We start from the raw sequence: 23,079 nt of genomic DNA, 5'->3' as shown, positions 1-23,079 counted from the left end.
CCAGCAGGGTAGGCCCACCCCCGCGCTGCGCGGTGCACTCTGGGAGCTGTAGTTTCTCTCGCGCGGCCCGCCCAGCGTCACACCCCCGGCAGCCCCCGCGCGGCGGACTGCAGCTCCCGGCATGCAGCGGGGCTGCCGCGCACCGACACGGCCCACCATGGCGGCGGCGCTCAGCGGACTGCGGGGTAACGGCGGGCGGGCTGAGGGGGCGGCCCCTGGGCGGGGGGGGGGACGGGGAGCGTCCCGCCACCACCCTCACCGCACGGCCCCGCGGCCCCCGACACGCACCCCCCAACCCTCTCCCAGAGACGCCCCCAGGCCCGGCCCGCAGGGCCTCGGCCCCGCCCCCCCCCGGCTGAGGAGAGGTCTTAGAGCCCCGCCCCTAGCGCGCTTGGCCACGCCCCTCAGCCGTGGCCACGCCCCGGTTGGCTCAGGCCACGCCCCCGAGCCCCCTCTGCCGCCGGGACGGGGGCAGGGGCAGGGGTAAGGGTAAGGGCAAGAGCAAGGCAGGAGCCTCAGGCAGCTGGGGCTGGGCCCCCTCGCCACTGCCCCTCCCTAACACCTCTCTCCCCGCAGGGCTGCTGGCGGCAGCAGGGCCGGCAGCGGGTCCTGCCAGGCCCCGGGCCCGGCCGGCCCCCCCGGGCACACGGCTCCTCGGGCAGAGCTGCCGCCGGCCGGCGGGGCCACGGGCCGGCCCGGAGCCTGGCAGCGGGGGGCTCCCCGAGGGAGTGGAGTACATCCCCACGCGCAAGAAGGGCAAGAACCCGATGAAGCCGGTAGGGGTGGCCTGGTGAGTGGCCGGGGCGGCGGGAGAGGCTCGGCACCCGCAGGGTCCGCTGCTCCGTGGGGCCTGGCGTGGGACGGAGGGTCCCGGGGGGGTGTCCGTGCTGCCCCAGGGTGGCACAGGGCCCTTGGTTCCCCGCCGGCTCTCTCCATCTCCTGCCCACCGGCTGTTCTGCAGGGCCATTGGATTGCCCTCCGGCATCATCCTCTTCCTCCTGGCCAAGCGGGAAGTTGATAAAAACCGTCTGGAGCAGCTCAAAATCCGCCGAAAGATGATGGAAGCCAACCAGGGCGAGTACGAGTCGGAGCGATACAAGAGGGTGGCCGGGGGGGCATAGCCAGGCTGCTCCCCACCCCCAGCCTGGCACCGCAGCACCTGGAAGGGACTGGCCGAGGGGACGCCAGCCCCGTGGGACACGTGGCACTGACGCCTGCCCTCCCTGTCCAGCCTGTGGGGTGGTCATGGGGCTGGATGGGGACAAATAAACCTCATCCCTGGTGAGTGGAACAGCTCGCTGCCACCGCGGTCTCTCCCTCAGTGCTCAGCCCCAGGCTCTGCCTGCCCCCACAGCGGTGGGGGCGGGGGGGGAGCTGCTTTGCAGCTGGGCTTCTGCCCACGAGGGTGGAGAGGTACAGGCAGGGGAGGGAGGCCCAGCCTGGAGCGGCTCAACCTTGGTTTTTCCGCCCCAAAGCAGTGTTTGTGCTGCCCCAGGCCACAGCCCCCGCTGAGGCCGCCCACAGGTTTTTCAGGGGAGTAGCCACACCAGTAAGACTGGGGACCGTCTGGAAAATTGAAGTGTTTTATTTAGCAAGTGCAACTTTGCCCACATCCGTGGCTGCCGGGCCTCTGCGACGTGAGCTCTGCCACGAGTCCTGCCACGGGGGTCCCAGCTGCCCCCTGCCCGCACCGGGCACCACTGCAGCTTGGGGAGGGGGGCACGGCCGGAGCCGCATTTAAGGCACAGAGTGAATAACACCAACCAGGCTCTGCCAAAAAAATCCCAACACGATCCCAGCAGCTGCTGTCAGCTCCCTGGGCCCAGGCAGGACTGTGGCGCTCCACTGCCCGCCCAGCACCACAGGCACGGCCTCGGCAAGCGGTGCCAAGGCTGGGCACTGCCTAAACACTGGCAGCCGGTCCCCCCCACCACCCTTGGAGGCTTGGGGGGGCAGTGATCAAGGGAAGCCCTTTTCTTAGCAGCCTATGGGTAGGGATGCTGAAGCGTTAGGAGTCACGGTAAGCGGCTGTATCCTGTACAGAGGCCAGAGGAGGAGGTGAGGGGCAGCAGTGGGGGGACAGGAGGGGTCCCGGGGCTAATCCCGGCCCACGATCTGCAGGATGAAGGTGAAGATGTAGACAATGTCGGTGTAGATGGTGAGGGCACCGTAGACATACTCCTCAGGGCTCAGTGTGTTCTTCCTGTTCCCCAGCACAAGTTGGGTGTCATAGGCAAGGAACTGGTGGGGCAGAGGGTGTCAGGCAGGGACTGAGGCAGGGTTCCCCCCTCCTCGGTCCCTGCGTGACACCCTCTGCCCACCCCAGCCGTCAACTCACCAGGGTGAAGGCGATGGCGCCGATGGCCGCATACAGCATATGGAGCCAGGGGACCTGCGCAGGGAAGGGGACAAGGGCAGGGTGAGCCAGGATGCTGGCAGGCAGCGGGCAAGGCAGGGCAGGTCCTGCCCGCACCTGGCTCCTGAGGAGATGATGCCGCTGATGCTGACTCTGACGCACCCTCTCCCTGGGGGCAAGCTGCCTCTGCCGTGGCCCGCACCACACCCTGCTTCCTGGCAAAGGGGGACCACCCAAACCCCCTGCCCGTACCAGCCCTGGGGACACCCGCACCCCACAGCCCCTCTGTCGTCGTCATCCCCCACTCACATATTTGAAGGAAAGGACGATGGCAGTGACGATCCCGGTCACCATGACCACGATGCCCAGCACACAGAAGAGCCCCGGACACGATGTAAAATCAACCTGCCAGTGGGGAAACTCATATGTCACGGGAGAGCTTGGGGTGACCCCACCACCCAGCTGCCTGCGCCTGACTCCCCCCCAGGGCAGGGCAGGTCACATCCCCCTCCTTGCCTTGGTCTGGAAGCAGAAGATGGTGACAATGATGGCCACGATGGCGGTGATGAGCATGGCGATCAGGACAGCATTGGTCCGATACATGCTGCAGATGGAGGGGACACCAGAGTCACCCCATGCTTTGGCATCCCCCTGGCTAGGGTGTGTTGGTGACCCCCCACAGCCCCGATCCCAGGCAGGGACCCCACTGTCCCCGAGCCCAGGGGACCAGGGTGTCCCCTGGCTCCCAGCAGCCTCTCACTTGAGCCAGCCGCATGGCGGGGGACAGGGGGGACCCCAGCTCCTGTCACCATGGGGTCCCTGGGGCGTACCTGGCGATTGTCCCTGTCATCAGCCCCATGGCCAGTGTCTGTGGGAGAGGAGAAAGGTGGGCTCAGCAGGGCAAGCGGCACCATGGGGGGGCAGCAGTTCCTGGCTGCCCCCCACCTTCCCACGCCTCCCCCTATCCCTCCCAGCCCGCCTGGGGAGCTGGGGTGCCATGGGGGCACCACTAGGCCCCCTCCCACCAGCCCCAGCCCACTCACAAAGATGGTCAGCAGGACGATGTTCCAGGGGAAGCGTCTCCTGGGGATGAAACAGGGGGTGAGACGTGAGCTGGTGACAGCAGCCATGTCATGTCCCCCTGGTCCCCCCCCCCCGGGGGCAGCCCCAGGCAGGGACCCCCCTCCCGATGACCTGGAAGACCCCCCCCCCATATCCACATACCCCCACCCCGGGGGTCCTAGCCACCAGCGACTCACCGGGGACCCTGGCAGCAGGCCAGCACCAGGTAGGTCACCAGGAACACGGCGCTGCAGAGAGAGACAGTGGGTGTCAGCCCTGAGACACCCCCCCCCAGGACACCCTCCCCCCCCGGGCTGGAAGGCTGCAATTGTGGGGTGCCAGCTGCCGGAGGGCACCCCGGGGGGGGGGGGCACAAACCAGCAGACCCCGTACTCACTACGAGGCGTAGTAGATGGCGACGTTCCTCTGGACGAAGGAGCGGACAGGGGAGCTGTGGGACGGGAGGGACGAGCGTGAGGGAGGGGGTACAGCAACGAATGTCCCCTCGGGACCCCCCCCCAGGGGACATGAGGGCAGGCTCCCCCCTTGTTTGGGGCAAGGCTAAGGAGGGACCCCCCACTCACACAAAGGTGAACACGGCGATGATCCCCACCGTCACCAGTAGCTGCAGAGAGATGATGGCATAGACCTGCGAGAGACGAGGGGGATCAGCACACAGCCCCCCACCCTGACAGGTGCTCCCCCACCCTGACGGGTGCCCCCAGACCCCCGGGACTTGCCTTGCGGATGAAGGTGTGCCGAACTTTCCTGTCATCCCAGTCAGCCGATTGGAGGGGGGAGCCGTCCCCAATGCCATCATCACCTGCGGTGGGGGACACCCCTCAGCACCAGGGTGGGCTGCGCAGCCCCCCATAGCACCCCTGTTTCTAGTGCCCCCCCCCCCAAAAAAACCCAAGGTGCCCCCACTTACCGAACCGAATAGGCATGGTGGGCATGGTCATCCCCGGCTGCACGTACCCCCCTGCTGCTGGGTACCCCCCTGCTGCTGGGTAGCCCCCTGGCTGCACATACCCCCCTGCTGCAGGGTAGCCCCCGGGCTGCGGGTACCCCCCGGCATAGTGGGGGGGCTGGGGGTACCCTCCCGGGGGTGGGGGATAGAGGGGGTTCTTGTCATCGTAGGGGGGGGGTGCAGTGGGCTGTGCCATGCCAGCTCCCTGCGTCTCCCACGACCACCTGGAGGGGAGAGAAGATGGGGGGGTGTCAGCGTAGGTCCCCCTCCCTGGGCAGAACGTGTCCCCAGTGAGTGGAGCCGCAGGTGCGGGGACACAGGGGACAGTGGAGCCGCAAAACCTCCCCTCCCACTTTAATAGCGGCTTCTAATTAATAAGGACGAGCTGGCCTCAATGTCAGCGGGTCAATGAGAGGTGAGAGACGTCCCCACTGTCCTTTGGCCGGGGCCACCTGCATTCCTGTGCCCTGAGTCTCCGGCACCTGCGTCAGTGGCCAGCCACGGGCAGGGCATGGCCACACGTTGACTCAAGCCGCAGCAGGGACGTGACTTCTCCGGCCTCTGGAGCCCACCCTGCCATCGCCGGGGGGCAGGGAGCACCCCCCCTCCCCGCACCCTGGCTGGTCTCCGGCTCCTGGTGGCACCACCCCGGTGACAAAGGACATCACCCTGCCCGCTGCCTCGGATGGAAACACGGGGCCTGATCCTGATCACACCCATGCAGACCCCACTGCCCCCCCATTTTGGGCGTGCACCCCACCCAGCAGCCCAGTGGGTCATGCGGGGGCTCCAGAACTCCTGAGTCCCCCCAGGGAGTTATAGGGACAAGAGCCACCCGCGTCACCTCGGAGGGAAGCGGACGCGTCCCCCCCGGGGAGGGGAGCCAGGACCCCCCCGGGGCTGAGCTCCCCTCCCCGGCCACGCCAGGCCCCCTCGCAGAGCCCCCAGCAGCCGCGAGCAGCCAGCCCGGGCCCAGGGCCAGCTGCTGGGCTTGGCCCCAGGAGGAGGAGGAGGAGGAGGAGGAGGAGGAGGAGGAAGGCAGGATCTCCAAGGCCAGGAAAACAATGGCGCTGCCAGGAGCCAGTGCCAGGCCTTTACCCGCCTGCCACCCCCCGGCGCTGGCACCGGGGGACGCCCCGAGCCCCAGGCAGGTGCCAGGACCTCCCACGTCCCCCCTGCCTGCAGCGGGGACGTGATCCTGGGACCGATCGCGGGAGGGGACCAGGATCTGACCCCAACAGGGACCGGACTGGGAGGGGACGGGTGCTTCCTCCAGCATGACGCCAGCGCTTCCCGCAGCCGGGCTGGGCAGGCAGCAGTGCCGGGGTGGCACACCCGGGCCAGCCATGCCAGGCCGGGGGGAGCAGCTCGGCATCCGTCCCTCCATCCCTCCCGCCGTCTGGCTGTCCCAGCCACGGCCGTGCCGGACTTTGCCATCGCGATGACGGCGGTGCCAAAAATAACCGGCGTGGTGCTGACCACCTGGCCGGGAAGTTTCACTTTTGCTGCTCTGCGGTTTCCCAAAAAGCAGCCGGTGCCCCCTGGCACTGCCTCGTCTGCGGGGTCAGGGAAGGGCCCGAAATAGGAGCCTGACCCCAGGAAAACCCCTGTGACTGGCACCCAGTTAGGGGGGGACTGGAGTTCCCAGGAGGGTACCCAGGCATGTGGGGAAAGCAGCGTGTGTACCGAGCAGGCACATGGTCACTGGGGGGTCCCACCCTGTACCCATGGCTGGCACCCCGTGGCAGGGGTCCAGCTGCCCCAGCCCCTCCTGTCCCCACGCTGGCGGGGTGGCCTCAAGGATGGGGCAGGAACCAGCCTGACGGGTCCCTGTGGCCACCGCACCCAGGGAGGCAGGCGGCACCCTGCACCCTCCCCGGGGCCACGGCACAGCGGGGCCCCAAAACCAGAGGTCACCAGCCACAGGGCCACCAGGGCCAGCTCGGTGGCCCCAGCATGATGTGCCATCCCTGGGGACAGGGCGCTGCTCTGCACTGGCACCGTGGCTCAGCACAGATAAGGCGCGTGTGGCAGGGACCTGGAGCGCAGACGGCTATCGCCCCCGGCACAGCCACGCGGGTGGCACCAGGCAGAGTCCCTGCCGGCATCCCAGTGTTCCTGCCCGGCTCAGGCCCCTGCGGCCCCAAGAGCCACCTTGGAGGGGGGAACCAGGGTTTGGGGGGAGGTCCAGGGCTCCCCACCTTCCCCATGGCTCCCTACAGTGAGGCTGCTTGGGAAAGCATCTGACTGCCCAGAAGAGCCTGGAAGCTCCCATCAGCATGGCACGGCTTGGTACGGCACAGCACAGCTTGGTACAGCACGGCTCCTCCATACAGCACAGCATGGCTCAGTACGGCACAACCCAACACGTCACAACACAACTTGGCCTGGCTCAGCCCAGTCCAGCCCAACTCAGCAGGGCTCACGTCAGGGGGGTCAGCACGGCCCACCCAGGCCATGTTCCCCCGCTGCCTGCCCCCAAGCCGCTCACACAGGACACGAGTTTGCAAGATCTCAGCATCGCTGCCGCCTCTCTGCCCCCACCCCAAGCACCCACCGGGGGGCAGGGGCATGTGACAGAGGTGCCCCCCTGTGTCCAAGCCCAGGCACCCCGACACCACCCAAAGCCGGTCCCTATGCACCCCCCACAGTGCCAGCCCACACCCTGCCGGGCACAGACCCATGCCCTCACCTCCTGAGACACCCCTCGGGGTCCGTGGGGACACCCGCACAGCACAAAGGACGGTGCCCCCCTCCAGACCACCCCACGCCGCGCCCTGATTTCCCACCACGCGATGCCGTGGAGCCCAGAAAACGGCACCAGCCCTACAGCGAGGTCCCACCCGTGGGGGTCCTGTTGCCCCGCGTCCCTACCCGCGGAACCCCGCTCCGCCCCCGCTCCCCCCGCCGCGCCGGACTTCGACCCGAAGTGCCCCCACCCGCTCCGGGGACGGGGGTGCGGGGGGGGGTCGCAGCGCGTCCCCGCGGTTCAGGGACCGGCCTCCCACCCCCGCCCGGTCCCCGCCGCCCTCCGGGACACTCGCTCCAGCGCTGGGACACCCCCCCCCCGCCGGCCGCGGCACCGGAGGGAGCCGGGACAGGGGGGTTGGGGGGGGGGGCGAGAGCGGGCGGAACCGGGCGGAGGGGGAGTCGGGAGGAACGGGGGGGCCTCCGGGCGGGGTGGGGGGTGTCTCCGTGCCCCAGCCTGGTCAACGGCCCCAGGCGGGAACCAGGAGCGGCAAGGGGTGCGGAACGGAGCGCGGCCGGGCCGCCCTACCTGCTGCGCGCTGCTCCGCCGGGCTGCGGCCGCGACGAGCCGGGACGGGGCGGCCCGGGAGTGCGGGAGGGTGGTGGCGGGGGGAGGCACCGCCCGCCCGCCGCGCCCCCCCGCGGCGGGTCCGCGCCGCTGCGCCCGGCGGAGCCGGGGGAGCCGGGGGGGGTGCGCTCCCCCTCCTGCTGCTTCCCGGGACCCCCGGGACCCCCGCCCGCCCAACGGGGCCCCAGCCACACCCAACCCCCCCCCCCGGGACCTCCTGCCTGCCTGCTCTGACGTCACTTAGGGACCCCCTTCTCCACTCAGTGACGTCAGCTGGGGGGGACACCCTTTTCGGCAATGGCGGGGAGGGGGGGAATCCCCTCCTCTCCGCCGGTGACGCGGTCGGTGTCCCCCCCGCTCCCCGGTTCCCGCGGCAGTGACGCGGCGTGACCAGCAGGGGGCGCGCCGGCGGGAGGGGCGTGGCCGGGGCGGTGGCGTGACGCGCGTGGAGGGGGGGCGTGGCCGGGGCGGCATGGCCGCGGGGCGCGGGGGGCGGTGCCCGGGGCATGGCGGGGCCGCGCTGCGGGCGGCGGCGGCGGCCGGTGCCCGCGGGCTGGGGGCCGCCTGCCTGCGCCGCTGCCTGCCCCTCCGCCGCCTCGCCCGCCGTGCCGCCGCCGCCCTCATGGCCCTCGCCGGCCCGCTGCTGTTCCGCGTGGGGTGAGTGTCCGCCGCTCCGGTACCCCCCGCCGGGCGGGAGCCGCCGCCGCCGCCGCCCGCCTTTGTTCTGCCTCCGGGAGGAAGGGCCCGTCCTCCTCGGCTTGTGCGGAGTCCCCCGGGGAGGGACCGGGGCCAGCCCGGTGTGTGTTCCGGCCCCGCTGGCACGGAGAGGCCGGGCAGGGGCTGGGGGTGGGCAGCCCTCCACGGGTGCTCAGCCCGCTCGGGCCGGGGGGGGCAAGGGCGGGCGGTGTCAGCCCGGCTACCGGGGGGGGCTTCGGAGGGCCGGGAATCAGCCACCGGCTCCCCCAGCACGGTGACGGTCACCCTCGGATCTGATACTCTCCCCCCCCCGCCGCGGGGCTCCTTCCCTCGGGTCTAATCACTAACCCACCCCGGTGCCCCGGCCGTGGCCCTGCTGCCCGGTGCTGATAGGAGCCCCCGCTCCCCGGCTTCGGGCTCCCACCCCCATAGGTGCAGAGGCCCCCCGGTTCCTGCCAGGATCCCTCCCCGGTGTACCAGCCGGTGCTGGCACGGAGGATGCCCTTGTCCCGGGGATGGGCTTTGCAACTGGGGGCTTTGCACGTCCTTTATGGCACCGGTCCCCGTCCCCAGCCCCGAAACGCTGCTGTATAAATGGGGGAGTGCCCCCGAGCCCCCCCAAGCCTGCATCTGTTGCACCCCTCCGGGGTTGTTTCTCGCTTCCCTTTTCCTCTGTCTGTTTTGCTCCCGCTTCCCTCTTCCCCGGGGCTGTGGCACCCTGAGCATGGCCCTCGGAGCGGGGTCAGCCCTGAGCATGGCCCCCCCGGGGCGAGGGGGGGGACAGCCGGCAGCCAGAGCGCTGCTGCAGGCAAAACCCTGGGGCTCCAGCCCTTCCCGGTGAGCAGAGCCCTCCTGGACAGACGGCTGGACAGATGGACACCCCCGCAGCAATGCTGCCCACTCCCCACCCCCCCCATCCCTGGTTCTTGCTGCCCGGAGCAGCTGGGGGGGGACTTGTCTAGGGAACCGATTCTGCCCTCGCTGCAGATCTGGGGCAGGCGGCTGGGGGGACGACGGGGGATACGCCACCTCCAGCCCCCACATGTGGGAAAGCGATGCTGTATGTGTCCCCCATGGGGGTCCCAGCCCTGGCAGCAGCCCCCTCCCCAAGGTGGGCTCCATGGGGGGGTCTGGGGGTTAACACCGGGGGGTGGTCTGCCCTCCCCAGGTACAGCCTGTACGCCCGCACGCGGCTGGGCTATCTCTTCTACCAGCGGCAGGTGAAGAAGGCCCGGGAGCGGTACCCCCACGGCCACTCCGCACCCCAGCCCTGCTGCTTCCCCGGTGAGTCCTGGCGAGCTGTCCCCCCCCCACACCCCCCGCCATGGCCCCATCATGTCCCCCAACACTGGCACTTTGGGGTGGGGAGGGATTGCCATCACCAAATTGCCCAAAGCATGTTTAACTGAGAATTTGATGTGGGGAGTTTGGCTTACCCCCGCCACCTTTCCTGGGCAGGGGGGGTCGTGCCCTGATGTCTGTCTGTCTGTCCGTTGCTCCTCCAGGGATGAAAATCCTGCCCATTCCCGTGCTCTCCAACAACTACAGCTACCTGGTCATCGACACTGGCTCTGGCCAGGCGGCCGTCATCGACCCCTCCGACCCACTGGCCGTGCAAGTGAGACCCCCACAGCCCCGACCCGGTGTTTGGGTGTCCCCGGGTGAGAGGGTGGCATGTCTCTGGCTTTTTGGGGGGCAGAGGAGGGTAAATCTGCCCCTAATCTGCAGCCCTTAGTGCCCAGGGCAAGGTTGGAGGGTGGCAGGGCTCATCCAGCACCTGGGGAGCTGGCGGGGGGGGGGGGGGTGTTAGGGAGAGGCGGGTACTCGGGATCTGTGTCCCTCCCCAAATCTCTCTGTCGTCCGTCCGCCCCCATTCCTAGGCTGCCATTGAAGAAGAGGGGGTGATGCTCGAGGCCATATTCTGCACCCACAAACACTGGTAAGGGGCAAGAGGGTGCCCTGGGGGTGTCAGTGGCTGCCGTGGAGGGTGTACCAGCTGAGGCAACCCCCAGCCCTACTCCACGTGGCGGGGGATATGGGAGGGACACATTTAGGGGCACTGACCTCCCTGTCTGCAGGGACCACAGCGGGGGGAACGCGGCGCTGCGCCAGCAGCACGGCTCCTGCAAGGTGTACGGCAGCACTCTTGATGGCATCCCAGAGCTCACCAAGTAAGTCCCGCACCCCGCATCACCCCCAGGACCCCTGTAAATTTGAGGGGGGGGCTTCACCCCCAAACACCACTGTCTGCTCCACCCACCCACCAGTCCGTCCTCCAAGTACCACGTTGCCCCCTTCGTGTGCAGAGACCTGGCACCCTCATAACACTAGTGTACCAGAGAAGGGTTGCATGGGGAGGTAGAGCATTTTGAGGTGCTGGGAGGGGGGGTGGGGGGGTACCCTGACGGTGCACCCCTGTGCCCGGTGCAGCCCGCTTGCGGACAGGGAGAAGGTGAGGGTGGGCTGCCTGACCTTCGAGGCGCTCGCCACGCCTGGCCACACCGTGGGCCATATGGTGTACGTGCTGGACGGGGGGCCCTTCGGCGGCCCCCCCCTGCCTCTTCTCTGGGGACCTCCTCTTCCTCGCTGGCTGTGGTGAGTGTGCCTGACCCCAGACCTGGGTGGCTTGGGGGGGTTCCCACCCTGGGAAGGGCTTGGGGGGACCCCCCAATCCCACCCCCCTCCATGACAGGCGGTTGCACGGGGGTCCAGGCAGGCTGTTTGAGGGCTCCCCTGAGACCATGCTCGCCTCCCTGGACGTGGCCGTGGGCTTGGGCGAGGACACGCTGCTGTGGCCGGGTGAGTGTCCCCAACAGCGGGGCAGAGCCGCTGGTGTCTCCCCTAGCCCCCGCTGCCAAGCTGGGGAGCCGGGCAGGAGTGATGCTAAGGGGTACGGGGGTCCGCAGGCCACGAATACGCGCTGGAGTGCCTGACCTTCGCCAGCCTTCTGGAGCTGGACAACCCCGCGCTGGAGCAGAAGCTGCAGTGGGTGACGCAGCAGCGCCAGGAGAAGAGGAGCACGGTGAGGCTGGGGGGGGGGTGTTCCCCTGCCTGCAGCCCCCCCACCCCAGCCCCTCGCAGGGTTCCCCATCCCTTGGTGGGGATGCTGCACCCCAACACCCTCTTGCATGGCGGGTGCTATAGGGGAAGGGGGTGCTGGGGGGGGGGGGGTCATGGCTCCCTGCTGGGGGTGCTGCCTCTGGCAGGGGGGCTGAGCAGCTACCCCTGCAGTGCCCCTCCACGCTGGGGGAGGAACAGACCTACAACCCCTTCCTGCGGACCCACCGGCCGGAGCTGCAGGCAGCGCTGGGGCTGCGGCGGGGCGGGGGGGAGCACCCCGATGCCTTCCGCGCCCGCGTCCTCAAGGAGGTGCGGAGGCGCAAGGACCTCTACAAAGCCACCTAGACCCCCCGCCTCCTTCCTGGACCCCCGCCTCTTCCATGGGGCAGGATGCTGCTTGGGCACAGGGGGCCCAAGACTGTGGTTTGTATTGCTGTGAATCTCCCTCCTGGGGTGCAGGGTTGGGGGGGGGGGGGAAGAGTGGACCCCCCCCACCATGTGGGCACCCCATAAGTGATCCCTGCCTTTGCTCCCCCAGACTTGGGGGTCACCAGCTCTCACGTAGAAGCACCTCGATCCCCTTTCTGGGGGTCTGTAGCCCCCCACCCCACTGCTGGGGCTGTAGGGAGGGCACCAAGGGCTTTTCCTAACACACACACACCCCGTTTTTCTGGGAGCCCCCACTTCCCCCCCCCCCCCCCCCAGCACTCAGGGAGCCCCCCTTCTCCTGGCAGCCCCTAGTGCTGTGAATCTCCTTTGGGGGGTGACGACACTGGGCTGGGCTGGAGCCAGCAAGGGGCGGGGGGTACCCAGTACTACCTCCAGACAAGAGGTTCTTCTCCGACACCCCATGCTTGGTGCCGCAGCCCCCCCACCCCACACGTGCACATACGCACACACACACACACACACTGGGATGGGGCCGCGGGGGAACACGTGTGGGAGGGTGCTGCTGCTGCACAGGGGACTGGAGCTCCCCCCCAACCCCCTGCAAATAAAAGTCTGGATTGGATTTCCACCCGTTTGGCCCTTTCCATCCGCGGCCGGTGCCCCCCCCCCCCCCCCCGCGAAACCCCGCTGCCCCTTTAAGAGGCGGGTCTAGGCTGTTGCTACGGAGACCGCTGAGGCGTTACTGGGGGGGGGGCACCTGGGTCCGGCCCGGGCAGGTCTGGGGGCCGGGGGCGCCCCGGGGGCTGGGGCGGGGGGGCGGGTGTTGGGGGAGCTGCTGAGGGGCCGGGGGGGTGCTTGGGGGTCCACGGGGGAGGATGGAAGGGGGGGTGACAGGGGCGGGGGGGCTGCGGGGGGGGGGGGGGTCATTGTTCCCCCCCGCCAGGGTTACACGTGTGGGCACCGGGGGTGTACCACGGTTTGGGGGAGACATGCTGCCCCCCTCACCTGGGGGTCCGGCAGCAGGAGCCCCCAGGTGAGGCATGGAGTCCCCTCCCGAGTGCCGGCAGGAGAGCCCAGCCCTGACGGAGGCAGCCGCCGAGTTCCTCAGGCTCATCGGTGGGTTCCCTCCCCCCCCCGCCCCCGGCCTCCCCCTTATCGCCCAGGTCGTGCCCGGGGGGGTCCTCGGTGTAGCGGGGGGGGGGGGGCACCGGCTCCGGCAGGAGGGGGACGGGGCTTGGGGGCTTGAGCCGGATAAATGGTGAGGGGCTCAGCCGGCGGGGGGGGACACACCGATGAGCCGGGGAGGTGCCCTGGGCGGGGGTGACGGTCCCCCCCCGGGCAGGGCCGGAGGAGCTGGAGCGCTGCCTGTTCGCCGAGACGCTGGAGGTGGTGGCCGCAGGGGACCAGCCACGGGACCGGGCGGGGGGCCAGCGGTGGGTGGCAGCCCGGTGGGCACCCTACGAGCGGGCGGGAGAGCCGGTGCGGAGCTGCCTCCTGGTGCAAGCCGGCACCCGCAGCAGGCAGGACGGCGTGCCCGGCTCCAGCACCCTCAAAGGTGAGCCGGGGGCTGCTTGGGGTGTCCCCCCCACCTCCTTCCCCAGGGCTGGAGCATCCCCGTCCCACCGGCCCCCAGGGCTGGGATGGGGGGCAGTGCCAGCGGGGTGGGCTAAGCGTGGCTCTGCTCTGCCAGCCTATGTGACCCCGCAGCTGGAGACCCTGGAGCAGGAGGAGCAGGAGCGCCTGGAGGTGACCGGTGTGGCAGTGGCGTGTCCCCTTCCCCGTGTCCTGCCCCTCTGCCCTGGCATGTGCCCTGCAGCGATGCCCTCCTGCAGGCTGCCCCCCATGCAAGGTCGCTGTGGGCAGCCTGGTGTCCCCTCCCCGGCTCGGACACCAGCTCTGTCCCACCAGCCTGGTCCCCATCCCCTGCTCTGGGTGGCAGCTGGAGTGGGGAGTTTCCCACAATGCATCTGGCTTGGTACCCTGATTGAAGGGTGAGCTGGGGTGTGCCACCTCAGAGAGGGAGTGCCCTGGCTCTGCCCCCCACCCTGTGCCCCCCACCTCTCCCGCAGCTCAGAGCACACCCAGTGGAGAGGAGGACCCACATGGTGAGCCACCAGCATGGGATGACTGTCACAAAGACCCTCCGAGAGGGAGAGGTGAGGCTGAGGCGGGGGTGGTCTCTCCCCTCTGCCCCCCAGATGGGGCACATCCTGGGGAGGGGGGAGGCACAGCTGGCCTGTCCCACCCAGGGGTGCCCCCAGGCTCCAGAGGCTGCTGTCCCTGGGGACGATGGGGCTGTGGCTGTCCCACGAGGTGGCCTTGTCTCTCTGCAGGCAGAGCCACAGTGCCAGAGCTTCTCCTACGGCTGGGCCAAGCTGCGGGGACTGCTGCCGGAGGGTGCCAGCCTCCTGCTGCTGCGGGTGCTGGCGTGCCGGCAGGCAGTGCCCTCCGGCCTCATCTTCCCGGCCATCGACACCGAGGGCCACCTCTGCACCTCCAGCTACGTGAGCCACCGGCCGGGGGGGCCTGTGGGATGGGGGGTCTGGGTCAGGTTGGGGGTGCCAGGGTGGGATGCGGGAGGTGCCAGTGAGCAGTGTGGTTGACAGCATGGGGGCGCATGGAGATGGCACCTGGGGGCAGGGGGGACTCCAGGACAGGGGTGACCCCTGGCCATGCCCCCTGCAGCGTGCCCTGGGCATCCAGCGGCAGGCAGTGGGCTCAGTGGAGGCAGAGGTGTTTGTGATCGAGCGAGTCGTGCACACCAGCACAGGCATCTCCACCGTGTGGCACAGCAGCTTCCTCCCCAGCGGGTACGGTGAGGGTCTGGCCGGGGGCATCCCCAGACCTGCCAGCCTGGCAGGGACCCAGGAGGGGGATGATCGGCTCTTCTCCCCCACCCCCGCAGGCGTTTGGCCCGTCTGGTGCAGGTCGGCTGCCCGATGCTGGTGCTGCTGCAGGATGAGTCCATCCTCGGTGAGACAGGTACTGAGGGGGGGAGGCTTGTGCCCCCCAGCACGGGCAGCCCCTGCCTGCTGTCTGGCAGCCGAGTGGGGAACACCCTGCCCTGCCTTTCTGCTGCCAGGTGGGGTCGAGCCCCCGCCCCCCTTCCCCAAACAGCCCCTGGACTGGGAGGAAGACATCCAGCTCTGCTCCTGGTTCCTGGACAGGAAGGTGAGATGGGGGGACAAGGGCATATGGGGACATGGGGCTGTGCCGCTCCCAGCAGGGTCTCCCCTGGGATGCCCAGGAGGCACAGTGGGGGGCAGGCTGGCCAGCATCCTCCCCCCCACCTGCTCAAGCATGGGAAAGGGCCCAGGCATCCTGCCCACCCCCCCGGGCACAGTGGCCGGGGGGGGGGACATATTGGTGCCCATGCCCACCCTGCCCACCCCACCGCAGGAGGAACTTCAAGCGTCCCACGCCACCTACATCCAGCAGCACCCGGAGCTCCGGGCGCTGCTGGCTGACTTCCTCCAGGCCCTGCTCCTCCAGCAGCCCCTGTGACCCCGTCTCCTTCGCTGCCCAATTCTTTGCCCGCCAGCAGCCCCCCGGGACCCCCTTTGCCTCCACCGTGGCTGCCAGCCTCCCGCCTTGCCACCCTCCGGCTAATGGGGAATAAAGCTGCTGGCCCTGCCTGTCCAGGCTCGTTTGCTTTGGGGAAACTGAGGCACGGGGAGGGTAAGGGGTGCTAAGTTGCATGCTAACCCCCACCCCATGTGAGTCTGGGCAGGACCCCCTGTCCCCCTCTCAGCTGTTCTAGCCCTCGCTTGGGGTGGGGGATGCCTGGGGCATACCCTGGGGCAGGGCCAAGCTCGCATCCCTGTGCCAGGCCACCCCACATCTCCCCAGGGGCAGAGCCCCGATGCTACCGGTACTACCCAGCCACCCATGGGTGCACCTGGGGTGCACCCCCTCTTACCTCTGCAGCCACAAGGGTCCTCAGGATGGGGTCCCCCACTTTTGCGAGTGCAGCCTGACCTGCGACAACACTGAGCACCCCATCTTTGGGGTGTGTGTGTCCCCCGACCTGGGGGTAGCATGAGCACCCTGCGCCGCAGAGCCTGCCTGGCTGGGTGCTCTCCCCCAGCAGCTGAGGGTGCATTCTGACGTGCTCACGCGCTTGTGCAACGCACGCCTGCTTCCTCCTCGCTCCCGCTCCTCTGGCCTTTCCCCTACTCCTGCCGAGCCAGCCCTCCCTCCCCACGCTGCAGGACACTGTCCCCTGTCCTCCCAACCGCCAAAGGAGCCGGACCCCCGGCATGTGATGGACCGTCACACGCAGGCGTGCTCCCGCACCCCTGGGCACGCTGGTGTGGGTGCCCCGACGTATGCACGGCAAGGGGGAGGGAGGTGCTGGGTCCCCCACTCCTGGCACAGGGTGGGGGAACTGAGACAGTGCACATTCATAGCACCCAACCCCCAGCAGGCAGGGCCCCTTTCCTAGCCCAGGTCAGTGGGTGGGGAAGGAGGACTTCCTTCTCCTCCTCCTCCTCTCCTCCTCGGGGGAAGGGGGGGGGGGGGGCAGCTGGGGGGGATCCTTTAAAAGCTGGGTGGCGAGCATTGCATCCAGTGTCGCGATCACGGCTCCCCGGCACCATGTCCAGGTCAGGTCCAGCCATGGCATCACTGGAGCCAGGTGAGCCGCAAGACACTTGGGTCCCCCCATGCCTCCTTTCCTCCCCCGGACCCCCTTTCCTCTGCCTTGGGACCCCTGGCTCTGCTCCCCCACCACGGTGGGCACCATCGCCCCCCCCATCCTGTCCTGGCTTCCCCACCTGCCCTGTTCTCTGTTCCCCCAAGCCCACCCAGGATTCACCTACATTCCTAGGATGTGGGTGGGCTGGAGGGGTGATTGGGACCAGTACCAGCCTCTTGTCCCCACTCCGTGCCCACCCAGCAGCAGGACCCAGAGCAGGGTCCCCTCCTGTCCCTCCTGCCCAGAAATGCACTTCATTCTCGGACTGGTGAAGAGTGGGCTGGGACTGGGGGGGTTTAGGGACACCTGAGCTGGAAGTGGCATCTGACTCCTTTGTGTAGCCACTGATGGCCCCAATATAGCCACCCCCCACAGCCCCCCCAGAGAAATGGCGTTCATCCTTCTTTGGGCTGAGCCAGGGCTCATCGGGCAGGGGCAGGTGGGACTGAGCAGAGCAGGTACCAGGGCTGCCAGCCCACCAGTGTCTTCATCCCCCGGCAGGCTGCCACCTCCCCTCCTCCTCTTCCTTGCCCCCCCCCCAGGCCTCACCGGGTCCCTGAACCGGGGCCAAGCCCAGACTTATGGCACCGTTGGGAGCCCCGTGCCTCCGCAGCACCCTGGCACCCGGGATCAGACCTACCTGGATGAACTCATCAGCATCCCCAAGGGCGGCGGGGTAGGTGCTGCCAGGCTGGCACCTCCATCTGAGGGTGGGCAGAGATGGGGCGGGGGGGGCTGGTACCGCAGGGAGCTTGAGGTGGAGAGGCAAAGGGCCACTGCAGGGGGAGAGATGTGCCTGGGACATGCCCTGAGGACCTCAGCGTCCCCAGAGCCGGCTCAGGCAAATCACAGCCCTAGGGTGAGCGTTTCCATGCGTAAAGGTTTCCAGATGGGGAAACTGAGGCATGGGGCGAGGTGCTACCCAGCTGCAGGGATCACCCTGCTGCTCACACATCTCCCAGGCTCCCCGTCCTGGGCCACCCATGCCCAGCCCAGTGGGGCTCCCGCAGGCTGCCTGCACCCTGCCAGCACCCCCATCCCCGGCTGGTCCCGGGGGGTGGAAGGGAGAAGGGGAAGGAATGGGGGTTCCCCTGCCAGGAGTGGTGGTGAAAGCAGGACTCAGTAGTGGGATCCCATGGGGTGCAATTAATGGTGCCTGGGACCCCCCTAGAAATTACTGTCCCACCTGTCCCCGGGTGGGATGGGGGGTCTTGCTGCCCCCTTGCACTGCTGCTAACGGAGAGGGGCTGGGGGGGCAGCCGTTCTTCCCCAAAGCAGGTGGAAGAAATGTCTTCTGTGTGCGAAATGCACATGGCACAAGGCTTCCCAGCACTGGGCTAAAGGGCATTGGGAGTGCAACTGGGAGACACTGGTTTTGAATGAGAGCTCCTCGCTCTGACCTGCTGCCTTGTCCCAGCCTGGTTTCAGCTTTAGGAAACTCTGGGCTTTCACCGGTCCCGGCTTCCTCATGAGCATCGCCTACCTGGACCCGGGCAATGTGGAGTCGGACCTGCAGTGCGGGGCAGTGGCGGGGTTCAAGGTGAGCCCTGGGCCCCCCCGGCCCCCGGGTCAGGAAGCAGCCGGAGGTTTCGTAACCTCTCCTGCGCCAACGGCCGCCCAGCCCCATGGGGAACCGGCTTCCCCAGCCCGGGGAGCGGGAAGGGCACGGGGGGGGCCCTTGGCACTGGGGGAAAGCACCCAGGGGTGCAAGAGGGCCACCCCTCTGCCCGGGCTGGGGACCACCTCCAGCCTCTCTGGGCTTCTCTTTCCCGTGTCCCTGGGCTAGTTGATAACCTTGCTGGGAGCCCCGGGCGGTCGCATCCTGCCTGGTGCCCAGCCCCTGCTAATTCCCTCCATTCTGCCCCCCCCCCCCCAGCTGCTGTGGGTGCTGCTGTGGGCCACCGTCCTGGGGCTGCTGTGCCAGCGCCTGGCCATCCGGCTGGGTGTGGTGACGGGGAAGGACCTGGGTGAGATTTGCTACCTCTATTACCCCAAGGTGAGCAGCCGTGGGGAGCCCCCCCGGGGGTCACAGCCTGGGGGACCCCACACTTGGGCTGGTGACAGTCCTGGCAGGGACTGGGGGGGGGGCTGGAGAGGAGCAGGAAGATGCTGCAAGAGCCCCACCTCTCCCAGGGGCTCCCTAAAGCCCCCCCAGCCCTGGTGCCCCCCATCTAGTGCCCATAAACCCCTGCAGTACAGGCGCCCGGCATGAGGCGGGGGGGGGAAGCAGTTGCCTTGGTGTCCTGGTCCAATTTGGGGACACGTGAGCGCGTCCCCCGGGGGGGGGGCGGTGAGCCCAGGTGTCGGGGCAGTGACGCGCAGCCCAGACGCGGGGCGAGCCTGGGCACGTTGGTGCAGGGAGTTGGGGGGGCTCGGGGGAGTCACATGGCAAAGGAGGTGGGGGGGCTAGGGGTCCCGTCTAGTCGGCAGGATCTTGATGGAGGGGAATGAGTGATGAGGTGTGTTGGATGAATGACAGGTCCCCAAAAGGAGAGCTGGATACATCCCTCTGCCCCTGCACCCCACCAGGACCATCATATGCAGGGAGCTGGGTCCTGTCCTCAGCTCCCACTGGGGCAGGGATGGGGAGGTGGGGGTAGGCTGGGATTTAGGATCCATCTTGCACCCTGAGATTGTGTCGTGGGTGAGGCTGGGAGGGGTCTCCTGGCATCCCCATGTTGCTCTGGGTGGCCTGCCACAGCTTGGGGACAGGGACGGGGGTCTCCTCCCTGGAGGTTGTGCCAGCTTGCCTGGGTCCAAGCCCCCTGTGGGCTCAGATACCTCACGGTGCCCCGGCCCCTCCAGGTGCCCCGCGTGCTGCTCTGGCTCATGATCGAGATCGCCATCATCGGCTCTGACATGCAGGAGGTGATCGGGACAGCCATCGCCTTCAGCCTGCTCTCAGCCGGCCGGTGAGCTGCCCCACGGGTACCCCCAAGCCTCCCCCACGGCCCCTCTCCGCCGAGGGGCACATGTCCAATGCCCCCCCTTGCCGTCCCGCAGCATCCCCCTCTGGGGTGGGGTCCTCATCACCATCGTGGACACCCTCTTCTTCCTCTTCCTCGACAAGTACGGTGAGTGCCGGCGTGAGGGGACGGGGGGAACACTCACCCAGGCAGCCCTGATGCCGATGTGGCACTGGTGTCCCCCGCTCTGTCCCACCCCATCTCTTGACCCCTCTAGGGCTCCGCAAACTGGAGGCTTTCTTCGGCCTTCTCATCGCCATCATGGCCCTGACCTTCGGTTATGAGGTGTGAAGGGGGGAGCTGGGGACACCGCTTTCCCTGCAGGGTGCTGGCAGGGGACCCCCACGGGGCGTCCCCACTGTCACTGGGCTGCAGCAGGGTGGGGGCCAGCTCACAGTGCCCCTTCCCACCGGTCCCCAGTACGTGGTGGTGAGGCCGGGGCAGGTGGAGGTGCTGAAGGGCATTTTCCTGCCCTACTGCCCGGGCTGCGGGCGAGAGGAGCTGCTCCAGGCCGTGGGCATCGTTGGCGCCATCATTATGCCCCATAACATCTTCCTCCACTCCTCCTTGGTCAAGGTGAGACCAGGGCACTGCCATGGGTACTGCTACCCCAGGGTGTCTCAGGGGACACTTTGGTGGGGACCAGATGGTCCTGGCTGTGGGACAGAGGTGCTCACCTGACCCTGTGGCACCCATGTCACCCGCCGTGCCCAGACACGGGACATCGACCGGTCCAAGAAGGAGGCGGTGCGGGAGGCCAACATGTATTTCCTGACTGAGTCCTGCCTGGCCCTCTTTGTCTCCTTCCTCATCAACCTCTTCGTCATGGCTGTCTTCGGCGAGGCTTTCTACCGCCAGCGAAACGAGGATGTAGTGAGTGTCACCTCACGCCTGTGGGGAGGGAGGTGACGTCTATGCCCAGCTGTGGAGATGGGCAGGGCGAGCATCCCTTGGAGAGTGGGTGTCCCATGGGGGGGGGTGTCCCCCCGTGTCTGGGGGGGCTACTGGGTGGCCATCACGCTCGTGCCCGCCATGCCTTGCAGCACAACAAGTGTGTCAACAGCAGCATCAGCCAGTATGCCAGCATCTTCCCCAACAACAACGAGACAGTCTCTGTGGATATCTACCAGGGGGTGAGTGGCCCCGGGTTGTGCCCAGCAGGCGTCCGTACCCATTTGGGGGACATAGCGCGCCCCGTCATTGACCCCTGAGGCTGGGGGCTGCCGTGACCCTGCTGGAAGGCTGGGAGCTGATGGGGTGCCCAGGTTGAGGGATGCTTTGGGGTGCCCATGGAAGTGTCCCTGCACAGGGCGTCATCCTGGGATGCTATTTCGGGGCGGTGGCACTGTACATCTGGGCCATTGGGATCCTCGCGGCAGGACAGAGCTCCACGATGACCGGGACGTACGCAGGGCAGTTTGTCATGGAGGTGAGGGACAGGGATGCTGGCCCTCACCCCCATGGGGAGCAGCTGGGAAGGGGGAGAATCACAGGTGGGCCCTGGGTGGGGGGGTCCTATGGGCAGCACCCCCTGCTCTGGCGTATTTGGCAGTTAATTGCCCCCCATTCCTGCGGGGAGCTGGGCATGGGGCATTGCCCACCCGGTGGGTGGCAGCTTCCCGATGGCACCCATTGCCACTGTATGGCCACCCCCACCCCCTGTGACACCCTCTCCCAGAGGCACCTTGTGGGTGCCCCACGCAGTGTTCCCCTAATGAGATCATTTGCTTAATGAGCTGGAGCTGACATCTAGCGGGGCCCAGCAGCCCTGCAAGGGCCCGCTCAGCACCTTGGCACAGGAGAGGGGGTGATGCCCCCGCCGTGTTCCTCTGAGCCAGGGTTTGGGGGGAGCCACCCTGGCATGATGCCCCAGGCATGGCGAGGGCACAGGTTTTGCCCTGTCCCCAGGGCTTCCTGCAGCTCCGCTGGTCCCGCTTCGCCCGGGTGGTCTTCACCCGCTCCTTCGCCATCCTGCCCACCGTCTTTGTGGCCGCCTTCAAGGATGTCAGCCACCTCACGGGCATGAATGACCTGCTCAACGTCCTGCAGAGCATCTTGGTAAGGGGGGGGGGGTCTTCACCTGCCCCCTCAACACCCCGGCCTGGCAGCCATGCCCCCCCTCATCCTCCTCTCCTTCCAGCTGCCCTTTGCCGTCCTGCCCGTCCTCACCTTCACCAGCCTGCGCCCGCTCATGCAGGACTTCACCAACGGCCTGTGAGTGCCAGGGCAGGCGCAGGCACGGGGCGGGGAGGGCAGAGTGGGGCACACCGGCTGCAGGAACCCTCCCTTTGGCCCATCCTGCCTCCCCAAACCATGCCATGGGGGCAGTTGGTGTATGGGCATTGGGGGGGGGGGCATGTCCATTCCCACCTGCCCTGGGCAGCCAGAGCGGGACAGACCCCATCACTGCCCTCTCCATCCTCATCCCAATGCCACGTCTGGTACCCTCGGGCATCCCTGGGTCCCCAACACCCTCCTGGCCCTGCCAGCCCTGCATTCGGAGAGTGGCCAAAGCCCATGCCCAGAGCCCCATCGTGGGGATCTAGTATGGCCGTGGGGTGCAGAGCTGTCCCAGTTGGGGTCTTGCTCACCTACAAACCCAGATCCCCCAGACCGCTGTGCCCGGCAGCACACGGGGTGGCGAGTCTGCCCTGCCGCTGACGCCCGCTCCCCTGCCCGCAGCCCGGGGAAGGTGCTGATGATCCTCATCACGGGGCTGGTCTGCGCCATCAATATCTACTTCGTGGTGGACTTTCTGCCCACGCTGCGGGGCCTGGGGTACCACATACCCCTGGGCCTGCTGCTGGCTGCCTACGTGGCCTTCGTCGCCTACCTGGTAGGGCTGGCACCGCGGGAAGGGGTAGCCGGGTGGGGGGTGGCATCCCCCGTGGGTGCCCATCGACCTGCCCTCTTTGCCCCCACAGATCTGGACCTGCAGCATCGCGCATGGAGCCCGGTTCCTGGCCCGGGGCCACCACAGCCGGTTCAGCTTCGGCGTCTCCCTCGACCAGCCGGTGCTGGCAGGGACCCGGTAACAGACCCCGTCCCCCCTCTCTGCCCAGCACGGCCCCCCGCACCGGGCACCGATTCGATGCCACGCTGAGCCTGGGGATGATGTTCTGGCCAGAGATGCACCCAGCAAGGAAGGGGTTAACAGCGGGCAGACCACCCCCCAAGTTTTTAGCCCACCCCCCCAATTCAGGGGTGCTGGTTCAGGCTGGATGCGGGGAGGGGGGGGGCGGGGAGGGAAGCAGCGGGAGGTGCCCCCAGCCCTTGGCACAGAGGCTTCAGTGAATGAGCCGCCCCGGAGATCTTCCCTCCTCATTAGTGCCGGGAACCGCCGGCCCCCGGGACCGCTAATTACCGCCCGGGACCGCTAATCACCTCCCGGGACCGCTAACCATCCCTCGCCGCCCGGGGACGGCGGGGCCAGCCCCAGGGGAGCCGGGACGGCCAGCCCCGCTGCCCGGGACCGGCCCCAGCCCCCGGACCGGACCGGCTGGAGCCCCAAGGGGGGCTCCTAAATTTGGGGGGGGGGGTGCTGATAAATGTCATGTTTGTAACCTG

The 23,079-nt window shown here is 68.3% G+C and overlaps 4 protein-coding genes across 5 annotated transcripts; 3 read left to right on the top strand and 1 right to left on the bottom strand.

Moving 5' to 3' along the window:
• Positions 1 to 53: 53 nt before the first annotated feature.
• On the top strand, positions 54 to 12,472 carry PNKD (PNKD metallo-beta-lactamase domain containing). Its single transcript, XM_030018714.2, is given in 11 exon segments — positions 54 to 185; positions 577 to 790; positions 9,569 to 9,684; positions 9,906 to 10,018; positions 10,281 to 10,339; positions 10,479 to 10,571; positions 10,831 to 10,948; positions 10,950 to 10,995; positions 11,113 to 11,199; positions 11,307 to 11,422; positions 11,632 to 12,472. Coding segments are annotated over 11 exon segments (1,200 nt in total). The 5' UTR covers positions 54 to 121; the 3' UTR covers positions 11,806 to 12,472.
• TMBIM1 (transmembrane BAX inhibitor motif containing 1) lies at positions 1,568 to 8,075 on the bottom strand. Of its 2 annotated transcripts, none has more exons than XM_030018713.2 (12): positions 7,930 to 8,075; positions 4,350 to 4,612; positions 4,159 to 4,241; positions 4,003 to 4,067; positions 3,816 to 3,869; positions 3,616 to 3,666; positions 3,400 to 3,439; positions 3,187 to 3,224; positions 2,873 to 2,960; positions 2,666 to 2,761; positions 2,339 to 2,392; positions 1,568 to 2,241 (listed from the first exon to the last, which is right to left on the bottom strand). In XM_030018713.2, exons 2-12 carry the CDS (start codon positions 4,582 to 4,584, stop codon positions 2,098 to 2,100), a joined length of 948 nt encoding a protein of 315 aa, XP_029874573.1. In that variant the 5' UTR covers positions 4,585 to 4,612; positions 7,930 to 8,075; the 3' UTR covers positions 1,568 to 2,097. The 2 variants fall into 2 exon arrangements, with proteins under 2 accessions (XP_029874573.1, XP_029874572.1); XM_030018712.2 differs by lacking the exon at positions 7,930 to 8,075 and adding an exon at positions 7,666 to 7,802.
• Positions 12,473 to 12,813: 341 nt separating the features above from the next.
• On the top strand, positions 12,814 to 15,485 carry LOC115343366 (ciliogenesis associated TTC17 interacting protein). The gene is given in 10 exon segments (XM_030019229.2): positions 12,814 to 12,966; positions 13,193 to 13,405; positions 13,541 to 13,596; positions 13,920 to 14,006; positions 14,184 to 14,354; positions 14,536 to 14,660; positions 14,756 to 14,832; positions 14,933 to 15,021; positions 15,250 to 15,351; positions 15,353 to 15,485. Coding segments are annotated over 10 exon segments (1,113 nt in total). The 5' UTR covers positions 12,814 to 12,890; the 3' UTR covers positions 15,470 to 15,485.
• Positions 15,486 to 16,409: 924 nt separating this feature from the next.
• On the top strand, positions 16,410 to 23,079 carry SLC11A1 (solute carrier family 11 member 1). Its single transcript, XM_030019228.2, has 15 exons — positions 16,410 to 16,486; positions 17,089 to 17,222; positions 17,964 to 18,086; positions 18,423 to 18,542; positions 19,352 to 19,458; positions 19,550 to 19,620; positions 19,730 to 19,797; positions 19,933 to 20,088; positions 20,227 to 20,385; positions 20,556 to 20,645; positions 20,822 to 20,941; positions 21,421 to 21,570; positions 21,653 to 21,726; positions 22,195 to 22,348; positions 22,437 to 23,079. Exons 1-15 carry the CDS (start codon positions 16,447 to 16,449, stop codon positions 22,545 to 22,547), a joined length of 1,677 nt encoding a protein of 558 aa, XP_029875088.1. The 5' UTR covers positions 16,410 to 16,446; the 3' UTR covers positions 22,548 to 23,079.

This window comes from Aquila chrysaetos, chromosome 6, assembly GCF_900496995.4.
Source record: "Aquila chrysaetos chrysaetos chromosome 6, bAquChr1.4, whole genome shotgun sequence".
Lineage (NCBI taxonomy): Eukaryota > Metazoa > Chordata > Aves > Accipitriformes > Accipitridae > Aquila > Aquila chrysaetos.
This window is presented reverse-complemented; position numbering and strand designations above follow the sequence as displayed.